At 39.7% G+C, this 23745-nt stretch overlaps 1 protein-coding gene across 1 annotated transcript in view; it reads left to right on the top strand.

Moving 5' to 3' along the window:
* The window catches only part of POC1B (POC1 centriolar protein B), a 99650-nt gene extending 76280 nt beyond the window's left edge, over positions 1-23370 (top strand). Inside the window, exons 11-12 of the mRNA XM_049783727.1 lie at positions 17730-17948; positions 22557-23370. Coding sequence (XP_049639684.1) covers positions 17730-17948; positions 22557-22661 — 324 coding nt within the window. The 3' untranslated portion in view covers positions 22662-23370. The remainder of the gene's footprint in view (positions 1-17729; positions 17949-22556) is intronic.
* The last annotated feature ends 375 nt before the right edge of the window (positions 23371-23745 follow it).

Genomic DNA, 23745 nt, shown 5'->3' with positions numbered 1-23745 from the left:
TCTTCTTTCTTTCCCTTCCCTTCTCTTCCTTCCCCTCCCTTCTCTGCTCTTGCAGTCACCAGGAGTTGCATAGGTCCATAGTTCTTGCACACTCAGCTACAGTTCTTCCCAGGGGAGTGGGGATTTACTCTCATTTACTGAGGTTCTCAGCATGCTGGATGTAGCACTTCCCAGGAGTTACTGTGGAAATCCCATGCATGCCCCATGGGTCAGGGGTCACCCCCTATAGTTACACTGCTGTGGGAACTAGAGAGAAAGCTCAGTGAGTAGGGTGCTTGTCTTGCATGTTTGATCCCCAGCACCATCTTTGGTTTCTCAAGTCCTGCCAGGATTAATCCTGAGTACAGAGGCAGGAGTAAGCCCTGGTACTGCCTGCTATAGCCAAAAATAAAAACCACAACTGCTCTGCTTGTACACAGCTTGGCTGTGTGCTTGAGGTGCACACTTGGTGTGTCCCAGGAACTCCCAGCAGAGCCAACAGAGGTGTCAAGGCCATGCTTAGTGGTAGCAGGGAACAAACTCATGCCCTGATTTTTGCAGTATTTACTTGCTAGGCAGGAGAGAACCCAAATCTCATAAGTTCCATCCTGGCATGCATTGTTTCTTGTGCTCTGCGGATATAGCCTTGGTGTCCCCCAAACACCTCCCAGAGTAATTATATATAGATAGATATAGATATTTGCCTTTTCCTTACTAACAGCAAAATCAGTACCAATTTGGTTATATGTTTTGATACAGTGTATCAAAACTTCATTCTGGGTATACAGGGCTACTGAAAATATTTTTAATCATAAAAATGTTGATAAAATTTCTTATATTTCAAGCATAACTTGGACACTGGAGTGACTAAAGTGTCAAGCACATGCTTTGGATGTATGAGGTCTTGGATCTACAAGGCCTAATGTAAGGCCAGCACATTACCTTTTGGACTACCCTCCCAGCCCTGTGCATTAATTTTTAGTCTTCTGACAAAAAGAAAAAGAGAAATCTTTCAATTTGGGTTTCTAGATAAAAATGAAAGTTCTTTCATTCAGCAAGCAGTCTCACAAACACTGAGTGGAAATAATAAATGACCAGACCTAAATACCCAACCCAAACTCAATGACAATGGAATCAAGAGACCCAAAGCATAACAAGTGCTACACACAAAAGGGACCTGTCACACCAGCAGTCCATGGGGCTAAGGGTGGAGGTACGGGTTGCATGCTAGGAAGAGGGGTAGGGGCGGCAAGTGGTCAACACAGGTGGTGGGATTGCCCCAATTCACTGGCACTATATAGTCTAAACATAACTGTGAAAGAGTTGTAATTCACATTGGCCTGAATAAAAACTATTAAAATAATAATAATTAATAATAATAAAATAAAAGCCCTTTCAAAAACAATCCTCAAACAGAAGCTTCTCTCTCTCTTTGAGAAAATTGTGTCTGATTTTTCTTTTTTTTTTTTTTTTTTTTTTGGTTTTTGGGCCACACCCGGTAATGCTCAGGGGTTACTCCTGGCTATGCGCTCAGAAGTTGCTCCTGGCTTGGGGGACCATATGGGACACCGGGGGATCGAACCGCGGTCCGTCCAAGGCTAGCGCAGGCAAGGCAGGCGCACCTTACCTTTAGCGCCACCGCCTGGCCCCGTGTCTGATTTTTCTAAAGAGGCAAACATGTCTTCATCTTTCTCAAGTTAGTTTCACTTGGAAGCCTAATTTCATATGGCTTCTTTTGATTTTATTCTGGAAATTCCCTTCAATCTGAATTTGATCAGGTGGGCATGATATTTTAAAGGATAATGTATACCGTATTTTCCGGCGTATAAAATGACTTTTTAAATGAAAAAAGTCAACTGAAAATCAGGGGTCGTCTCATACCCGAGTATATTCTGAAAAAAGTTTTGATATGCCACTAAACGAAAATCATCTGGATATTGCCACCAAACGAATTTTTCCAACTCGACTCTGCACCAATCACTGCAAGGCTTCTTGGACCACCTCTCTAACTCAGCCAATCCAAGCAGGCTTTTTATGCATGCAAATTATACAATGTTCTGTACCCAAATCTTCAGAGAGGAAGTCTATTACAGTATAACCTTTGAACCTTTGCTTGTTGTGATTGGCTCACTGTGGTACATACAGTTGCAACACAGGAACATTGTAAACTTTGCCAAGGAATACAATAACTGTGCTGCAGCAAGACAATATGGAGTAACAGAAAAGATGGGCCGAGACTGTAAAATTAGGGGTCATCTTATACACCAAAAAATACAGTGTGTGTGTATATATATATATATATATAAACTGTATATATTTATGTATACTGTATATATAATATATAATGTGAAAGACAGGAGAAATGGGGTTCTCTCAGGTTCTGCAACCCTTCATCCCTAAGAATATCTGAAATGGAAAGGTAGACCTGTTTTAAATTAGATTAAATGGAGAGGTAGGCCTTGTATCTCCAGAACTTCACAATCCTGTGTCCTGTTTCCTTGCTCAGTCAGTCCATTTGCTTCTCTCTGGCTGGTGATCTTAAGGCAGCAACTAGGCCCAGAGCTATAGCACAGTGGGTAAGGCATTTCTCTTGTGCCTGGCAAAACTGGGTTAGATCCTGACATCCCATATATTCCCCAAGACTGCCAGGAACGATTTCTGAGCACAGAGCCAGGAGTAACCCCTGAATGCAACCAGTGTGACCCCAAAACAAAGAAGCAAAAAAAGCAGAAACTAGAGCCAGAGCATAACTGAATCATTCTGAAAGAGCTACTCTCTGTCAAAATACTGAGGTGAATTCAGCGACTAGATAGCCTTGTGCTGATGGCAGATTCTCATTGTAAATCCTCCCTCCCACTTCCTCATAAAGCACTCCCACATAAAGTATAAAGCACCCACACTTCTCAAGTGCTCCAGCTATACCCTGTAAATGGGCACCTCAATTACTAGTCCTCCCACTCACTGACCATTTCCTGTCTCGTTTCTCTACTCAACTTTGCCCATAAAGAACAGCCATAATCCATCAGGCCTCCTTCAACCTTTGTTGTGTTCGACCTCAAATACCTCAACTCAATTGAATCTTTGTCTTTGCCTTCTCAACTCTACACCTACTCAGGCACCTGACTGTGGCTAACCTGCCTTTCCCAAAGCTCCAGAAACACTCAGGGCCTCTTGGCCAACTTAGTTACCAATGACTAGCCAACTTGTCCTGTGATGACTCCTCTCCTGTCCTCAATATTTTCTGTCAGCAAAGCTTTGTACTGCAACACCCACTTTTCAAATGTGACTTCATTCGCCCCATTTTTGTTACAGTTTCTGTCTCATTTGCTGTGCTCCCCTTTAGAGCAAAACTCCCTGGGAGAGCTGCCTGGATTCATTCTTCCTTTCCTACTCAATGGCTCTTCTGAATTCACTCCAGTTAAGCTTTTGTCCCACTGTTTACTTTGAAGAAATGTTCTATGGGTCTTCTAAGTTCCCAGAACTTGGTCCTGGCCGTAACTCCCTTCTCCTGGACACTTTCCTCCCTGGGGTCACTACTGTTCTCCCTCCTCCCTCAACACTACTCCTTTCCTCTCAATTCTCCACTTGCCTCTAAAATCTTTGCAGCTTATCTCAAATTTTGCTACTAGGTATGAAATATCATAGGCCTGGGGTGATAAATATTTATAAGCCAAACATTCCAACCCCAAGAGAAATGAAGCTCTCCCACTTTGGTTCCTTCTAGACCCTTCCCTATGTACCTCTTGTCCTGGCATTTATCTCATTTGTGTTATTTATTCAAAAATGGTCAATGTTATCTATGTATTCTGATAGCTCCAAAATATATGCACTAGCTCCAACTCCTCCATCAAAATGATTTTATTTCCAGTTGCATTCATGATTTTCCCCTTAAACGTTCATTAGGTATTACAAACATACCCTAAGTTTATTATATACCCTCCCCAATTAAAAAAAAATAACATCGTTGTAACTCAATAGGTTAGAACATGGTTTGACACAGGAGGTCTGGGTTTGATCCCTGGCTCCATTTTTCTTCCTCTCCCCTGGCACCACTAGGAGTGAGCTCTGAGCACAGAATCAATAGCAGTTCCCAATCTCCCACTGTATTCCCCCAAACTGAAACTGAAACAGAACTGACATCATTAATGTAACTGCATTTTAATGTAACACCTTTCCTGACATTCCTTTTCTTTATCTACAGTTACTACCTGACATTACATCACATTTTTATATGTTTTCCTCCCTCACCCATTGGAGTTGCCTTTCATCGAAGTCCTTTTGTCTATTTATTCCTTAGTAGGAAGAGGAAGATGCCTGTGAAGACGTCTGTGTCCTTGTCTCCAGAATTTACTCATGTTTCTTGTGAAAAGAGATTGCAGATGTGATCAAGTTTAGCGTGTTGATGTGGTAGACTAATCTTAGTTAGGGGTTCAGATACAGCATCGTGATTTTTATAAGAGAAAGAGATTGGAGAAGGAGATGTGATGAAGGAAAAAAAATAGATTGATAATGATCATGAACCATGGAATGTGGGTAGGGTAACATCTTTTTGTTTGTTTGTTTGTTTGTTTTGTTTGTTTTTGGGCCACACCCGGTGACACACAGGGGTTATTCTTGGCTATGCACTAAGAAATCACTCCTGTCTTAGAGGACAATATGGGTTGCTGGAGGATTGAACCATGGTCTATCCTAGGTCAGCTCATGCATGGCAAACACCCTATTGCTAACCACCACTCCGGTCCTGAGGGTAACCTCTTAAAGCCCAAAATATCAAGGGCTAAATTTTTCCCAGTGTCTCCCAAAGAAGGTTTGATTTTAGCTCCATAATAATTTATTTTGGGAACCAGGAAAAAAGTTCAGAAGACAGGGATGCATGGTTTGCATGTGTGAGACTTTTATTTAATCCCAAACACTTAATTTGGAGTAGGTTTCAAGCACCACTGGGAGGTAGAAAAACAATTAAACTAAAAAAAAATACCACCACTGGAGCCAAAGTGATAGCACTGTGGGTAGGGCATTTACCTTGCACATAGCCAATCCAGGTTCAATCTCCAGCATCCCATATGGTCCCCCAAACACTGCCAAGACTGAATCCTATGTATAGAGCCACCTGAGCACCACTGGGTTTGGACCAAAGATCAAAATTAAAAAAAAAAAAAAATACCACCACAAGGGGCCAATGAGGTGGCGCTAGAGGTAAGGTGTCTGCCTTGCAAGTGCTAGCCAAGGAAGGACCGAGGTTCGATCCCCCGGTGTCCCAGGTCCCCCCAAGCCAGGGGCAATTTCTGAGCGCTTAGCCAGGAGTAACCCCTGAGTATCAAACGGGTGTGGCCTGAAAAACAAAACAAAAACAAAAAAAAAAACCACAATGAAGCTATTTTTGACTTCTACATTTTAAATAATAGATTTGTGTTGTTTTGAGTCACTAAATTTTTGGGTAATTTGCTACAGCCACGGAAGAAAACGAATGCTTTATATCTTTAAAGCATTTTAAAGATTTATATCTTTATATCTTTAAAGCATTTTAAATGGAACAGAAATGCTAGATGATCTTCTTTGCATGACTGATATATCTTCATTAGTTTAGACCCCAGATAGAGATAGTCTGCATTTCAAATCCCTAGTCTAAATGTTCACATTGAAAATAAAGATTCTGTCTTTCTTTGAAAAACATTTGCTTTTATTTTTGTCCAGGCAAAAGATGTTTTTGTTTTCCTCATCTATTTCAGGCAGGAATTTTATAATTGTGTATGTGTGTGTGTGTGTTGATTAAAAAATCTCAGAACGTTAGGAATGAAAAGGACTTTAAAGGGCACTTGACTGAATTTCTCATCTGGCGTTTGTATATTTCTCACAGTACTCCTGACAAGTGACTAGCCCCAGTCTATTTCAGAACCTTCCATGATGAGAACTTCACTGGGAATGGAGGTCAAGACTACTTTTAGAGCGACTTTGCGGATTTTTGTATGTTTTTGTTCTCTGCTCAGAGAATTAAACCAAGACTAAGATATCTTCTTTCAGAGCCGAAAATGGCTTCAGTGCACGTATTAAAAGAATATCTAAAGTTGAAGTCACCGATTGTCTTAAATGTGAAATGTCTACTCTTGCTTTCACGTTTGCTCACATGTTTGCTGCTGGCCCATGAACATGATACATCTCTCACATATATTGCCCATATCTTACCCTCTTCTCCCCCTCTTTTTTTGGGGGGGCGGGTTGGTTTTTAGGCCACACCCAGTGGCACTCAGGTTCCTCCTAGCTGTACACTCAGAAATCACTCCTGGCAGGCCCAGAGGACCATATGGGATTCCAGGAATCAAAGTTGGGTTGGCCGTGTGCAAGGCAAATGCTCTAGCCCGATACATCTCCCCTCTTGAGATGTGAATTTTACTACATTTCTACTTCACACTGGGGTGTGTACTGCTTTGGGGGAAGCCCCATTCTCTCTTAAGAGCCTTATTTTCTTTACCCTTCTCTTCCTCAGAATTTTCAACTACAATCTGATTTTACTTAAAAACTCAAGAAGAGATACCCTGTTTAGAAATACTGCTTGTAATGCTCTCTCCTTATAGTTCAAACAAAGTATTTTAAGAAATAATTTTTAGGGGCCGGAGAGATAGCATGGAGGTAAGGCGTTTGCCTTTCATGCAGAACATCATTGATTCGAACCCTAGCATCCCATGTGGTCCTCCAAGCTTGCCAGGAGTAACCCCTGAGCACTGCCAAGTGTTACCCAAAAACCAAAAAAAAAAAAAAAAAAGAAAGAATTTTTAAAGAATAAATATTGACTTAGTCTTGGGCTACGCTTCCCTCCAACTATAGTCAAAGTATTATGGTTTACATTTAATATACAATTTAGCTGATGTGGGGCAGTCCTTTGAATTGATCAAATAAATATTGAGCCTTTTCTAGGCCTAATGCTCTATACTAGAAACTGTGTAGAAAAAAGATGATAAAGTTGTGGCCTCTATATCTAGAGCATCTTCTTCATAATTTAGTAAGGAAAAACAAATGTGGTCAAGCAAACACAGATGTAATAGGAAGTGATATAAGCTCACAGAGAACCTGAGGTAACTGTCATTAACCAGTAGTTAGTTCTGACTAACCAACCTAGACAGTGTGTGGGAAGAATAATAATACAAGAGAGCAGGAGAAGAATGAGAATGAGTGACCTTCCAGATGTAACCACACTTGCTTGAATCATCCACTATTAATTATCTGATATATGTTGTTGACCAGTTTTTTTATTGTTTAAATTAAAAATACTCTCTTTTTCATATACTACAAAACTCTACTGCTATTAGTTTATTCTGGAATGTTCATGCTGTTTCTCTGCATCTTCACTATACTTCCACTATCTCCACTTGGTGACCAGCACTTTCTAGCACTGTCCTTGAGTGACTTCTAGTTTACCATTTTCTCTCCATATCCCAGTGCTCCCACAGCCCCGTTTCATAATATTAATTCTGTTATAAAATTTCAAGGGTTTGTTTTTGGATGGTTTGGGGGGATGGGTGGGGTGCTTGGACCATCCCTGCTGGTATTTGAGGATCCAGGAAGTACTGGGGTTGGACTACGGTTAACCACATGTGAGACAGTTACCTTAAGCTCCATACTAAGAATTTATTTTCATTGAATATTGTCCATTCCCTTGCTTTTTTAGTTTGCATACCACAACTGTTAGAAATTGTCTAGTGCTTGTTCCTTCTGACTGATTTCACTTAACATGAAACCCTCTAGTTGCATTCAACTTGTAGCAAAAAGCAATTTTTAATCTTTTCTTAAAATGGATTATTCCATTGTGTGTTTTTCCATTCATTTTTCCATTCATCTATATTGGGCAATTGTGTTATTTCAGGATCTCAGCTGTAGTGAATGTAAACGTGTATATACCTTTTCAGATTAATAGTTTTATGTTCTTGGGAGAGATACCAAGTGGAATTGCTGAGTTAGGCAAAAGCTTTATTTCTAATGTTTTGAGAAGCCTTCATACCGCTTTCCACAGAGGCTGGCCCAGACAGTATCCTATCACTGTGAATGAAGATTTCTTTATAACGTTTTGCCTGGCCAAGACACTGGTTGCTTGTGGTCTCTTTTGATACATGCTGTTCTCAGTACTGTGAGGTGCTATTTCAGTTACATTTCCCTGATGAGATAATAAACTCCTTTTTTCTCTATATGTCTTCTTTGGGAATGTCTGCTCACTTTTCTCTAATTGATTGGATTGCATATGTGTGTGTGTGTGTGTGTGTGTGTGTGGTGTGTGTGTGGGTAGGTAGGTAGGTAGGTAGATAGATAGATAGATAGATAGATAGATAGATAGATAGATAGATAGATAGATAGATAGATAGATAGATAGATAGATGATACATAGGTTTTTGGGTCACACCTGGCGGTGTTTAGGGGTTACTCCTGCTCTGCACTCAGAACTCATTCCTGGCAGGTTTGGGGGACAATGGGATGCCGGGAATTGAAACAGGGTCCATCTGGTGTTGGCCACATATAAGGCAAACATCCTACCACTGTATAATTGCTCCAGCAATAGGGTTGTGTATTATTGTTGAGTTTTGCAAATGCTTTATTTTAATTATACAATTTAGATGTGTGGATCTTGTAAATATGCTAATAAAAATTAGCTTAAAATACTATAGTTACCACATTATTTTTTAATTGTGCTTTTGAATATAAGTGACAAAGGAAAATATAAGTACTAACATTTACTATGACTATTTGCCCTTAACCCCAGGACTATCAGAATTGTTTGCATTCTTCAGCTCAATGTTTAACTCTATTTTTATCTGTTCAGTAAAGAATAGACCCTTTCTAACTACAGAGATAATTTCTCAGAACTTCACATTTGTTCTCTTATTTGGTGAGATTACATTTCCCATCTTTGAGATGACAACAATCTCCTCTCCTTCCTCAAGGACACCTGGAGGGCGAGTGCTCTGAAAGCTCTTCTGAAAAATTTGGTTCCCCGGAGAACTCAAGTTCCAGGAAGGAACTGGCTGGTTCTTTCTTGTAGCTTCCAGGCCTTCCATAGGAGATCTTTACTGAATAAAGCGATGGTATGAGTTACTATGGTCTAGAGTTATAAGGGTCTAGAGATAGAAGAGATAGGAAATGGGAATGGAACGCGATTACTTTTTTCCTGGACTATCAAAGCATTTGTCCATTTTTACAGTCATATACTCATGTGTTTGTGCTTCGTGTTCATCTTTGCAGTGCCAGCAATGTGCCAGGCATCAAAAAGAATCTGCCCTGCTCAGTCATAATAATCTCACTAAGAAGAGAATCTTTGAGAAGTTTCACTTGACTCATACTGATCCATCTCTTCATTTCCCCACTGTCCCCTTCCCACCAAATAATTATAGAACATTTTCATCACCCTCCTACACATTACAAATATTTTCTAATTCTTTCCTATTCAGAGTTACTGGCAACCACTAATCTGTCTCTTGATAGTTGTCTGTTCTGATTTCATATACACAGAATAAAATAAGTAGCTTTTGTATCTGGCTTCATGATTTTTTTCAAGTTGTAGCATATAACAGTACTTTATCCTTTTAGTGTGACAAAACAATACTCAGGCTATACTACATGTATACTACTTATTATGATGGCATTTTGATCCCTTTTGATGGTTTCTATTTTTTTTTTGTTTGTTTGTTTTGTTTTTGGGCCACACCTGGCTGTCTGCTCAGAAATAGCTCCTGGCAGGCACAGGGGACCATATGGGACACCGGATTCGAACCAACCACCTTAGGTCCTGGATTGGCTCCTTGCAAGGCAAACACCGCTGTGCTAACTATCCGGGCCCTATGGTTTCTATTTTTTAATTTTTATTGTGGTCAAAGTGAATTACAAATCTTTCACAGTAATATTTAAGGCACATAGTGAGGGTTTCTATTTTCTTGACTGCACTTACAATGCTGAGATGACATTTGTGCACAAGATAGTGTATATTTTCATTTCTCTGGGAAACATACTAAGGGCTGAAATTGCTGCATCACATTAGAAGTTTATGTTCAAGATTTTTTTTTTTTTTTGGGCCACACCCGTTTGATGCTCAGGGGCTACTCCTGGCTATGCACTCAGAAGTCGCTCCTGGCTTGGGGGGACTATATGGGATGCCGGGGGATCGAACCGCGGTCCGTCCTATGCTAGCGCTTGCAAGGCAGACACCTTACCTCTAGCGCCACCTTCCCGGCCCTATGTTCAAGATTTTGATGAAAGACAAAACTTATTTTACCAAGTGTCTGTACTAGTTTACAACATCTCCAGCAATATATGGGGCTTCACTTGTTCTACATTTTCACAAACACTTGCTGTCTTTTTTATTTTATCATCTTACAGGTATGAAGTGGTATCTCATTGTGTTTTAAATTTGCATTTTCCTGATGGCTAGTGATTTATTTTTTAGATGGGGAGCAGTTGCCCAGGGGTGTGCTCAGGGGCTACTTCTGACACTATGCTAAGAACTCATCCTTGATGGTACTGGGGTCAGCCAAAATGCTCTTTACCCTCAGTAGTCTCTCCAATTATAAATCTTCAGAGAAATGTCTTCAAATGCTCTGACCATTTCTTGAATTTCTGTTTTTATATTTTTTAAGTACAGTGGTTTTATATGCTCTTAAGTATACAATTTGCTTGCACGCCAGCTATACAATCAGTTCATCTTTGTTAAAGGGGCAAGAAATGCAAAATGGAGCAAGAAAAGCTTCTTCAACGAGTGGTGTTGGCATAACTGGACAGCCACTTGCAAAAAAACGGACTCAGACCTCCAGCTAACACCATGCACCAAGGTCAAATGCAAATGGATTAAGCACCTTGATATCAGAATTGAAACCATAGGTGTATAAAATAATATGTAGGTAAAACATTCCAGAACATTGAAACTAAAGGCATCTTCAAGGAAGAAACAGCACTCTCTAAAGAAGCCAAAGCAGAGATACACAAATGGGACTATAGGGGTTGGAGAGATAGCATAGAGGTAAGGCGTTTGCCTTGCATACAGAAGGACGGTGGTTCGAATTCCAGTGTCCCATATGGAGTCCCTCCCACCCCTACCCCTACCGTGCCTGCCAAGAGCAATATCTGAGCATAGAGCCAGGAGTAATGCCTGAGCACTGCTGGGTGTGACCCCAAGAACAAACAAAAAAAAAATGGGACTATATTAAGTTGAGAAGCTTCTGCACCTCAAAGGAAATAATTTCTAGGATACAAAAGCCACCCACAGAATGGGAGAAGCTGTTTACCCAACACCCATCAGACAAGGAGCTAATATCTAAGATATACAAGGTACTGACAGAACTTAACAAGAAAAAATATTAAATCCCATCAAAAAATGGGGAGAAGACACGAACAATTTCTCAAAGAAGAAATACAAATGACCAAAAGGCACATAAAAAAATGTTCCACATCACTAATCAACAGGGGAGATGCAAATCAAAACAACAATGAGGTACCATCTCATACCACAGAGATTGGCACACATCACAAAGAACAAGAACAATCAGTGCTGGCGGGGATGTGGAGAGAAAGGAACTCTCATTCACTGCTGGTGAGAATGCCATCTAGTCTAGCCCTTATGGAAAACAATATGGAGATTCCTCAAAAAACTGGAAATTGAGCTCCCATTTGATCCTGCTATTCCACTTCTAGGGATATACCCTAGGAACACAAAAATACAATACAAAAATCGCTTCCTCATACCTATATTCACCACAGCACTTTTTACAATAGTTAAGACTCTGAAAACAACCAAGATGCCCTTCAACAGATGTATGGCTAAAGAAACTGTGGTACATACACACAGTGGAATATTATGCAGCCGTCAGGAGAGATGAAGTCATGAAATTTTCCTATACATGGATGTACATGGAATCTATTATGCTGAGTGAAATTAGAGAGATAAAGATACAGAATAGTCTCACTCATCTATGAGTTTTCAGAAAAATTAGAGACATTGAAATAATTCCCAGAGTTGAGGGCTGGAAGGACAGGCTCAAAATAGGAAGCTCACCACAAAAGTGGTGAGTGCAGTTAGAAAAATAACTACGCTGAAAACTATCATAACAATGTCAGTGAGTGAGGGATGTAGAAAACCTGTCTCAAATACAGGCGGAGGTGGGGGAAGGAAAAGATGGGTGCATTGGTGATGGGAAGGTTGCACAGGTCAAGGGGGGTGATCTTGTTATGACTGAAACCCAACTACATTTATGTTTATAATCATGGTGTTTAGATAAAAAAAATATTTAAAGGAAAAAAAGAAAAAAGTATACAATTTGCATTTTTTTGCAACACATTCTTGAGGGTTTTCACTTTATTGATGGAATGTTTTGAGACATGAAAGACTTTCATTTTGATAAAGTCCATTCAATTTTAATTTTGTCTATTAGACTTTCAGTAATTAAGCTAAGAAATTTTTTCCAGGGTTTGGAGCAATAGCACAGCAGGTAGAATGTTTGTTTTGCATGAAGCTGACAGGGTTCAATACCCAGCATTCCATATGGTCCCCTGAGCCTGCCAATCATAATTTCTTTTTATTTTTTTAAAAAAATCTTTATTTGTAATACAGAAACATGATACGAACAACAGAGACTGTGAAAAATAAAAGTGTATTGGCACTGCAGACAATGACTTGGATTGGACAAACTAGTTTGCCTGGACCTAGAGTTGGTCTTATGCCAGGAAATTTCAGGGGTAGGGTCTCCTTGTATTTAGGACAAGCCTTTTCCTTTCCATGTCCCTCATATTTTGGTGGGCCTATGCAAACAATAATTGCCACTATAACACCGTTTTTACTGTGCTCCTTTGACTCTAATACTTAAGAAAAACAACCCACTTAAACTTTTGAGGTTAACTTAAACTAATATGCATATGCATGGAAATGTTAAAAAGTACTTTGCCTTCAATGTTGAAGGAGTTACATAAGTTTTATGTCTTTAGATTGCTTTGTGTGCTGCTAAGAAATATTATGTACTACAATCTGGGGACTTGAGGGACAAAGTAATTGTACATGTTTTATTTTTCTTAATGTTCTTTGGCTGAAAGTTCAAAGTTAAGATATCAGCAATGGGACTACTGAGAATTCTGTTTATGGGTGATTGTCCTTCCACTGTAACTTTACCTTGTCCTCTTTCTTTGCATCTTTGTTCTCATAATTAAAAATAAAAATTAATAAAAGAAATCTTTATTTAGGCTAGAGAGATAGCATGGAGGTAAGGCGTTTGCCTTTCATGCAGAGGGTCATTGGTTCAAATCCCAGCATCCTATATGGTCCCCCGAGCCTGCCAGGAGCGATTTCTGAACATGGAGCCAGGAGTAACCCCTGAGTGCTGCTGGGTGTGACCCAAAAACAAAAAAAAGAAAAAAAAGCTTTATTTAAGCATTATGATTACAAGCATGTTTGTAGTTGGGTTTCAGTCATAAACAGAATACCCCCCCCACTTTACCAGTGAAACATTCCCACCACCAATGCTCCCACCCCCTCCATCTCCCCCAATCCTGCCTGTATTTGAGACAGGCATTCTACTTCTCCATGTGTAATTTCTGAGTCCAAAGCCAGGAGTAACCCCCTGAACACTGCCAGGTATGGTCCAAAAAAACAAAACAAAAAAATTTTTTTTGCCAAATTTAAGGTCAAGAAAGTAATATCACCACATTTTCTTTTAATGTATCATGATTTGGGACTGGAGAGATAGTAGAGCAGATAGGGTGCTTGCCTTGCATGTGGCATAAGCCCACCTGGAATGATCCCTTAAGCAGGTGTGGCCAAACCCCAATTCATCCTTCCCCATGAAATACTTTTATCATTTTAGCTCTCATATTTCAGTCTAAAATCCACTTTTAGTTCATTGTTTAATGTTGTATTGTAAGGACTAAAATATATCTCTTTGCCAGTTTTAAGTTTTTTTTTTTTTAATAAAAACACTCCTTTTTTTGTTTTGTTTTTGTTTTTTGTTTCTTTTGGGGGGGGCCATACCCGTTTATGCTCAGGGGTTACTACTGGCTAAGCGCTCAGAAATTGTCCCTGGATTGGGGGGATCATATGGGACGCTGGGGAATCGAACCGCAGTCCTTCCTAAGATAGCGCTTGCAAGGCAGACACCTCTAGCGCCACCTCGCCGGCCCCGAACACCCTTTTTTTCTAATTGTCTAAGCAACTTTGTCAAAAGTCAATTCGAAGGATTTATTTTTAGGCTACTAATTCTGTTCCATTGTTCTATATATTTGTCCTTATGCCAAAGTTACACTGTATTTACTATTGTAGTCTTATAACAAATTTTGAAAATTGGAAGTAAATTCTCTAACTGCTCTTCAAATATTATTTTGACTACTACCTTGCTTTATAATGTGCATTTTAAGGTCAACTTCTTTTGCTATAGGAAAAAAATTTAATGTAATGCCACTTGTTTATTCTTGATTTTTTTTAATATATCTCTGATGTTGATATCAGGAGTAAATATGTTATGTTTTCTTCTTTCTATTTTATGGTTTGGATTTTAATTTATATGGCCAAAATCAATTTCTAGTTAATTTTTGTAAGTAATCTTGAATAGTGATCATTTCTATTTTTTCTCCATTTTGTCTGTGGCAGTAAAGTTTTCCCAACACAGTATGTTAAAGACCATTTTTGGGGGGCCAGAGAGATAGCACAGCGGTACGGCGTTTGCCTTGATCCAGCATTCCATATGGTCCCCGTGCCTGCCAGGAGCAATTCCTGAGGTAGAACCAGGAGTAACCTGAGCACTCCTGGGTGTGACCCAAAAACAAATCAAAAGAGACTTTTTTCTTATTTTCTCATTTGTTCTGATCCTCTCTCTCTCTCTCTCTCTCTCTCTCTCTCTCTCTCTCTCTCTCTCTCTCTCTCTCTCTCTCTCTCTCTCTCCCCCCCTCCCCCTCTCCCTCTCCTCCCTCTCCCTCTCCCCCCCCCTCTCTTCCCCTCTCCCCCCTCTCTCCCCCTCTTCCTCTCCCTCCCTCTCCCTCTCTCTCCCCTCCCACGCCCACCTCTCTTGTTTTCCGGTCCTTCTAGACCAGGGGTCTCAAACTCAATTTACCTGGGGGCCGCAGGAGGCAAAGTCGGGGTGAGGCAGGGCCGCATAAGGGATTTCGCTTACCGAATATTCACAATAAAAAATCGCATTAGTAAGAAAAAAAATTGCATTAAACATTTGCATACCCTGAACAGAACTGCTCGGGGTATGCGAATGGTTAATGTGATTTTTCTTCTTACTAACGCGATTTTTATTGCAATTATTCGGTAAGCGAATAATCGCAAATACTGTGATATTTGAAGGCCGGCCGCGGGCCACAAAATGTTGTACGGAGGGCCGCAAACAGGCCGCGGGCCGCGAGTTTAAGACCCCTGTTCTAGACTCTGTTTAATCTTCTTATGGAATCTGGTGTTTCTCTTAAAAATTTGTTGTTGCTCATTTTCCCTTTTCCATTTGAGTCAATCCTGTGATTTTTTTTTTTCTGTTTTTTCGTTCATACCCGGTGACGATCAGGGGTTACTCCTGTCTATTTACTCAGAAATCACTCTTGGCTTGGGGGACCATAAGGGATGCCAGGGGAGAATGAACCAAGTTCTGTCTTAGGCTAGTGCGCAAGGCAAACACCTACGGTTTGCACCACCGCTCCGGCCCCAATCCTGTGATTTTTATCTTCAGTTTCTCATACTTTTCTCTATTGATTCTGTTTTTTATGCTTTCCATATTTAATTAAATTTAATTCCGTATTCTATAGCATTGTTTGGATTTTTTTTAATATCTTCAATCTTTGTTGAATGACTTGACTTTTTTTTTTTTTTTTTTTTTTTTGGTTTTCGGGCCACACCTGGCGGTGCTCAGGGGTTACTCCTGGCTGTCTGCTCAGAAATAGCTCCTGGCAGGCACAGGGGACCATATGCGACACCAGGATTCGAATCAACCACCTTTGGTCCTGGTTTGGCTGCTTGCAAGGCAAACGCGCTGTGCGGGCCCTACTTCTTGACTCCTATAGTTAGTTGTTGTTGTTGTTGTTGTTGTATTTAATCGTGTGCTTCTCTGTGTCAAGATTCTCTATGTTCATTTAGTCTTATTATGCTGGTGCTTTCAATTCTTTGCTATCCGCCACCCACCACCACCAATTCTGTATCTGTTTGCTTTCTGGAGACTTGAAGACTTGTTTTCTTTAAGGACAAACAAAAATTGCTTAAAATATAAGTTATATTTGAGATACCATGATTGATAATACTATAATTATATGGTTTCTTACATAAACTTCCAACACCAGACCCCCTACTCTCTTGTCACACCACTCCTTGCTAAATTTTTCCATAGACTAATTCTCATTTTCTGTTGCTTTTGAGTATTTGTCATAGGCCTTAATATCTTCACTTTGTTATTTTTTTCAATTTTTCTTTGTTTCTCTATTTTCTTTATCTTACCCTTTCGCAAAGTGGATTCTTTCACTTTGTTTCTTCCATCTTTCATTTGCAGCATTTTTTGCTTCTACTTCTGGATTTGCTTCTTTGGTTGTCCTGCAGGTGGAGCTGTGGTTTTAGTGTTGGGATCCCTTGTTTACTATAATGATGCTGGGGAGGGAGGACCAAGGTGAGTAAAAGGATCAAATATAAAGGTAGTATGGGATTAATATCAAGAAACAAAACAATAGAGACCAGGGCCATGGTAGGAAGCTTGCCACAATGAGTGGTAAGTATAATTAAGACAGAAAAGGGATCACTGTTAGAATGATAGTGGAAATGTTAACTCTGGACAAGAACTGGGGGTTGAAAGGGGGAAAGTGATAGGCCTGGTAGCTCTTCAGGAACAATATTGCAAATATTGCAAACCACGGTGTCTAAAAGGGATAAAGGGGGAGAAAGAATGAGAGCAAGAGAGAAAGATGGAAAGATGTATGAACTACTTTACAATTGTAGAAAAAAACTGTAGTATGAATAATCTTGTAACCATGGTGTTTAAATAAACTAGAAATCCTGCTCCTTGGTCTCTATGGCCATTCTGCTACCCCTATTCCTGTCCTTCTCCATCTCTATTTCTTTCTCAATGGGTTTCATTTTCTTATGGAGGAAGGAAGAAATTCAGCAGGTTTACCTGTCACCACACTCCACCTCCAGGCCCCACATGTGTTTTTATGTGTAAAGTTGAAAATGCAGAATATTTTATTGCTGAATGGAAAGTAAATGGTTCCCTCGCAGTCCCTTCCCTCTCCCTGTAATGATGGCCCTGTGCCCTAAGCAGCTGTAGGAGTTTTCCTCTGACTAACCTCTCCTGTCCATGTCAGTCACACCATCATGGGTGCATCTGTGTTTCTATCATGGCTTTGAGTAGATGGGGCTTTCCCTACAATGTGCTGTTCCTATCTGGTTATACTTTAGCAGGGAGCTCTGCTTGCTGACAGCTATTGTGCCATTTGCCAAAAAATTGCTAATTATTGCAAAATAAAAAAAAATTATGGGGTGATAGCACAGTGAGTAGAGTGGTTACCTTGCACACAGCTGACCCAGGTTTAATTCCCAGAGCCTTCCAGGAATAATTTCTGAGTGCAGAACCGGAGTAACATCTGAATACCGCTAGGTGTGACCCCAAAACCAGTAAGTAAATAAATAAATAAATAAAATTAGACTGTATATAGTAGAATTATACTTCTAATAGATCATACTTTTTATATTACAGACTTATATGTGTTAGAAATCTCTTGAAGTTTAAAAATTAACATGTTTTATCTTTTCTATGATATCAAAGGTTACAGAAAACGTAGTAAGAACTGTACCAGAAAAGGGAGAAGACGTCTGCAGCTATTTCCTGAACCCTTCCTTGGTGACAGTGGACTGTGCATCAGCCCCTGTGAAGAAGAAAATGGATGACGTGAGCTCACTCATCCTGGAAAGCCAACGGAGCATCCCCCTGGCTGTGACTGAGGCCCTGGAGCACATTATGGAGCAGCTCAGTGTTCTGACACAGGTTCGTCAGTGTGCTTTGTCATTGGAGGGTAAAAGTGAATGGAAAAGAACTGGTTACAGAAGGTAGGGTGCAGAAATAAGTCACTATAGCTAAGCATGCTCTGTCCTAACAACATTTTTTTAGTTGAATCACTATGAAATATCAAGTTAAAAAGTTACTGAAGGTTAAGTTTCAGTCATGCAATGATCCAATCCCATCCCTTCACCAGCACACAATTTCTGCCATCAGTGTCCCCAGTTTCCTCCTGCAGCAATACCCAGTCTGCCTCTAGGCTCTAGGACATACAAGTATCTTCTCTCTCTCTCTCTCTCTCTCTCTCTCTCTCTCTCTCTCTCTCTCTCTCTCTCTCTCTCCTTCCTTCCTTCCTTCCTTCCATCCTCTCCTTTCTCCTTTTACTTTCTTTTTCTCCCTCCTTCTCTTTCTCTTCCCCCCCCCTATCCCTCTCTCCTTGTTTCTTTCTTCTCCCTCTATTTCTCGCCCTTTTCTCTCCCTCTTTCTCCTTCTCTCTACTGTCTCTTTCTTTCCATTTCTGATCACTAAAGGCCAGAAGGAAGCAGTGAAATTAGAGAAATAGTGGAAATATCCATCCCATTAGTGCTTTTTTCTCTAAGTAGTCAAGTTTTGCTCTTACAGTTTCTGATTCAGGAGCCAGAGGGGTAGCACAGTGGGTAGGGATGGCCTTGTTCACAGCCAGCCCAGGATCTGTCCCCAGCAGAGGAATATCTGAATACAGCCCACAGCAGCACTGGCTGTAACCCAAAACCAAACAAGCAAAAAAGTTTCTGATTCATTGTGTTCATATTAAAACTTTTTGTTTGGGGGCCAAAGAGATAGCATGGAGGTAAGGTGTTTGCCTTTCATGCAGAAGGTCAGTGGTTCGAATCCTGGCAACCCATATGGTCCCCTGTGCCTGCCAGGGGCGATTTCTGAGCATAGAGCTGGGAATAACCCCTGAGCACTGCTGGGCGGGACCCAAAAATAAAAACAAAAAAAAATACTTTTTGTTTGTTTGTTTGTTTGTTTGTTTTTGGGCCACAACCAGTGATGCTCAAGGGTTACTCCTGGCTACTGCTCAGAAATTGCTCCTGGCTGGGGGGGACCATATGAGATACCGGGTGATCGACCTGGGTCACTACGTGCAAGGCAATCACCCTACCACTGTGCTGTGACTCCAGCCCCATATTAGAACATTTTTAAAAAGGCAGGGTTCTCCAAAATATTAGCTGATTCTGATAGGAATTAAGTAGTAGGTATGTTGATAATTCTTCAGACTTAAAATATTTTCTAAATACCATCCTCTTTTATCCCAAAGTTTCTAACATTTTGCAGTGTTCTGGAAATTATACGTTTTATATTCACAATCTTAAAATTCTACTTAGGGTTCAATGCCAGTCTACCTTGCAAAGAAGGAATTTCTGTATCTACTTATTATACCAAAGGTCTTTCAACTCTTAGCAAGAGATAAATACATGTTATTTAAGGGAAATGGGATGTCAAAATAGATACACCAGAAATTTCTCTTCCAGCTCTGCTGACTTCCTATTTCCTTTGACATCTTCCTATTTCTCTTTGACATATTAAATAAGAATACCAGTGTCTGTGTGTCTGTCAGAACAGTGATTGTCACAAATTATCCCAAAAGAAAGGTGTACTGTGATGTCAAGAGTTGTCAGTTACTTTTCTAGAATATTTCAAGATGGTCACACTAATTTTGTCCTTAACCTCTATTGTGCATTATAATGAAGTGAACAAATTGAGAAGTATGTACTTGTCCACTTCTCTGAATGCAAAATTGTGACATCAGTCTGTTAAATACTTTATATGACTCTGTTTTATGTTCAGGATTTAGAATCACTAAGGAAAAAAACATTTTAGTTACTTGGAGTTAAGGGACATGATATATAGGGGAGGGACACTCATTTTGGATAAGGGCCCCGTCAGAACATGGAGTCCTCAGATTTGTAGATAAAAATCATATGAAAATCCTCCATTTTCAAAATACTGTGCTAGAAATGACTTTCCCTTTTGCTCATTAAGCATTTCTTCCATTTTGGCCATTGTCCATTCAGTTACTTACCAAATTTTGCCTCTTACTTACCATATTACCAGAATTTTCTTATCCAGTATCACATTTATGCCAGATCCTCACAATAAAAAATATTTCCATTCTTTTTTTTCTTTTTTTTTAAATATTTCCATTCTTGATTCTTCCCATTTCATGGAACACTTTTTTTTTACCCAACTTAGGGTTAAAAAAATAAATCCTTTAAACTCGATTGAACTTTTTTTGTTTCTGTTTTTGGGCCACACCCAGTGGTACTGAAAGGTTACTCCTGGCTCTGTGCTCAGAAATCACTCCTGGCAAGGTTGGGGACCAGATGGTTGCCACGGATTGAACCCGGGTCTGTTCTGGGTTGTCCATGTGCAAGGCAAATGCCCTATCGCTGTGCTATCGTCTGGCCCCTCTATTAAACATTCTTTTTGAGTTCTAAAACATTGACTTATTTCATATTAGTGTACAAAGGTTAAATCAGATATAATATAATTGCGAAATGAGAACAGTGAATCTGTGGGCCAGAAGCAAGTAAAATAAGCATGTTGGAACTCACTTAATTACAGATGACTAAACACCTCCTAACTCAGTGCAGTGTTCATAAGCATCAGTATCTCATTGTCATTACAAATAAATTAAAATAATTATGTCTTAGATGAAACCTAAATGGAATCTACCAGTGTTGGAGGTGTTGACAATGTGTATATCAAAAATTGTAGTATGTGAAACTATGGTATGTAAATTATCTGTTAGAACACTTGGCTCATAGTAGGTCCTCAAATAATAGAAAATACCAACATCACTGTTATTTTATTTGTTATTCTAGGTGGTATACATATACACATATAATAGCTGTAATTATAGAGGAAAACCTACTGAATAATTCTTTAAATGGTTACCCATCAGAGGATTCATTATCTTGAAATTGACTGAAAGAAACAATTTTTTGTTGTCGGATTTGGGGCCGCATCCAGCAGGGCTCAGGGGTGACTCCTGAGCTCTACACTCAGTAATTACTCCTAGCAGGCTTGGGCAACCATATGGAATGCTGGGGATTGAACCCAGGTCAGCTGAATGACAGGCAAATGCCCATCCTGTGTTATTGCTCTGGCCCCTGAAATAAACATTTTTTTGTGCATGAGCTCTACCACTATCTTAACAAAACCTTGCATGACAAAGCAACCTCTGGTTTATAAATTATGCCAGCTAATTATTTTTAAATGGTTTTTGTTTTTGAGCCATACCTGACAATGCTCAGGAGTTACTCCTCGCTCTATACTTGTGGGGGGCTCTTGTCCTTAGGAAGGGAGCTTACCTTGCACACAGTCGAGCCGGGTTGGATCCCTAGCATCCCACATGGTAATTGAGGCCCACCCGAAGTGGTTTCTGAGCACAGAGCTAGAAGTAACCTCTGAGCACTGCTAGATGTGATAAAAAAATAAATGTATATGTATATTTTAAAATACAAAATATCAGAAACACAGCTCAATGGCTGTGCATGTGCCTTGCATTTAGGAAGCTCAGAGTGGGCTTTAATCAATCAGCAGATAAATTATAAGGAAAGAGTCTATAGATTGAGAGACTTCCAATGATATAAGAAAGATGAACTTTTGTAGCTAGGAGCATAGACCAGAAGGAAAATTTTAAAATTTTTTCATGCAGAAAAGTCTATATGGGGGCCAGAGAAATAGCACAGTGGTAGGGTGTTTGCCTTACACGCAGCCGACCTTCGAGGGACCTGATTTTATTTCCGGCATCCCATATGGTCCTCCAGCCTGCCAGAGGCAATTTCTGAGTGCAGAAGCCAGGTGTTGCCCCTAATCGCCACTGGGTATGGCCCCAAGACCAATCAGTCAATCAATAAAAAGTCTATATCGAAGACTATACTGAAATCCAAATTTTCTACTTCCTAAAGTCTGTGTGTGGTCCTCCTCATATCTTAGCCTGAGGAGGAGGAAAAGCTAAGATTCATCGAGTCCCCTGTCCTGCACCGACCTAATGCACTTCACTTGTATTATTTTATTCAGCCTCCTAACAACCACGTGGAATGCTATAATCCTCTGGATATATATTATCCTTTGGTCCATCTATCATTACTTTGAAGTTAAGTTTTCAAAGTAAACTCAACACTCCACCATCAGGGGTCATAGAGGAATGGTCCATCATGAACTGTATCAGAATGACCAGTGATGTCACTGGCTAGATGCTAGCATCTTCTCCCTCATTACACACACTCCGCTGTACTGTTGGTCAAGTGGACGTTGGAAAACTAAGCATTCCAAGTACCTAGAGAGTCCTAGGCTTATTCTCTTTCTCTAAATGCTTCCAGGTTTGTTGGCTGTTTTAATTTTCCTTTCCTTGACTCAAATTGCTTTATTTCGCTGTATCCTCGGGGAGGAGTCCAGACAGTTCACTTTGGAGCCAACTTCCAGACCAGGGGACTGGTCCATTTCAGTTCTAAAAAGGCGCTCCCAGGCCAGACTAGTGTCTTGGTATTTTCTCTGAGCAACTGACTCTTGTGGGTTGAGCATTGACTCTTGTCCTCATCTTTGCAGACTGTCTCGATTCTGGAACAGCGGCTGACACTGACAGAGGACAAGTTGAAAGACTGCCTGGAGAATCAACAGAAGCTTTTCAGCATTGCCCAGCAAAGAAGTTGAAGAGGAAAGTCTGAGCAGTGGCATGATCCATAAGTACATGCACTCACTATTCCTCAGGCAGGCAGCCCAAGGGGCTTGGTGCACCACAACGATGCTCTGGCCATCACAGCATTTATTAAAAAGTGTGACCTACAGAACAAAAGGTGGAAAAGGCCTAAATTAAGAACAAATTAAAATACCAAGCAATGTCCAGGGCTGATTCATAATTATAATTTTTATAATTATAGTAATAAAATGGTAAGCATTAAAGTGACTATATTTTTCCCCATATTATGATCAATGTTGTCATTCAAATCCTTCTAGGAAAGTAACTCAACCTGTGAATTATGTCATTAAATAATTTTAGGTGGACAGTTTTCAGGCAACTTTTTTAAAGCAATGAGTGAGTGAGAGGCAGCGAATGAGTTAATGCTCTGACTCATTTTATTTCTGAAAGAACATTCTTCCTTACCAATCAGTGCCTTCAAGAGATTATTTTATCAAAGGCCCCAGGTGACAATAAGCATGGACTTATTTAAATTAACAACAGTACATACATGACATAGGATTTTTTTTAATTTAATGATGGTATCTTATTGTTTATCCTTTGGCCAACCTGAAAGAAAACAAAAGAGTTGAGAAAAAATATCTTTATAGATGAGAATGCACTGAAAGATTTGGGTTGGATCTAACTTTGTGATTCTAATTTCTAAAGATCATGTTGATGTGATTTTAGTCACATTTTATGCTCAACATTTATATGTATTTTTGTTTGTGTATATATATTTAAACATATATACATGTACTCTTCAAATATTTGAAAAATAGTGCTTAATGTGATTCTGACAACCAAAAAAAAAAAATATATATATATATATATATATATATACCTGAGGAAAAAATGTTCATTCTCATGATCATCTTCCTATGATTTTTAACGAATTGTGATTTGAAACACAAATCTGAAATGAAAGTTAATCAGGGATTCTAAACAGCCTTGGTTACAAAATGGAGAGTTTTGTTTTATATTAAATCAGAGATTAAATTGAAGAACACAAGTTTTAGCTTGCTTTTCTGTTTATGTATATCAAAAGAGCAAAGGAGA

Source organism: Suncus etruscus, chromosome 11, assembly GCF_024139225.1.
Source record: "Suncus etruscus isolate mSunEtr1 chromosome 11, mSunEtr1.pri.cur, whole genome shotgun sequence".
NCBI classification, from domain to species: Eukaryota; Metazoa; Chordata; class Mammalia; order Eulipotyphla; family Soricidae; genus Suncus; species Suncus etruscus.
This window is presented reverse-complemented; position numbering and strand designations above follow the sequence as displayed.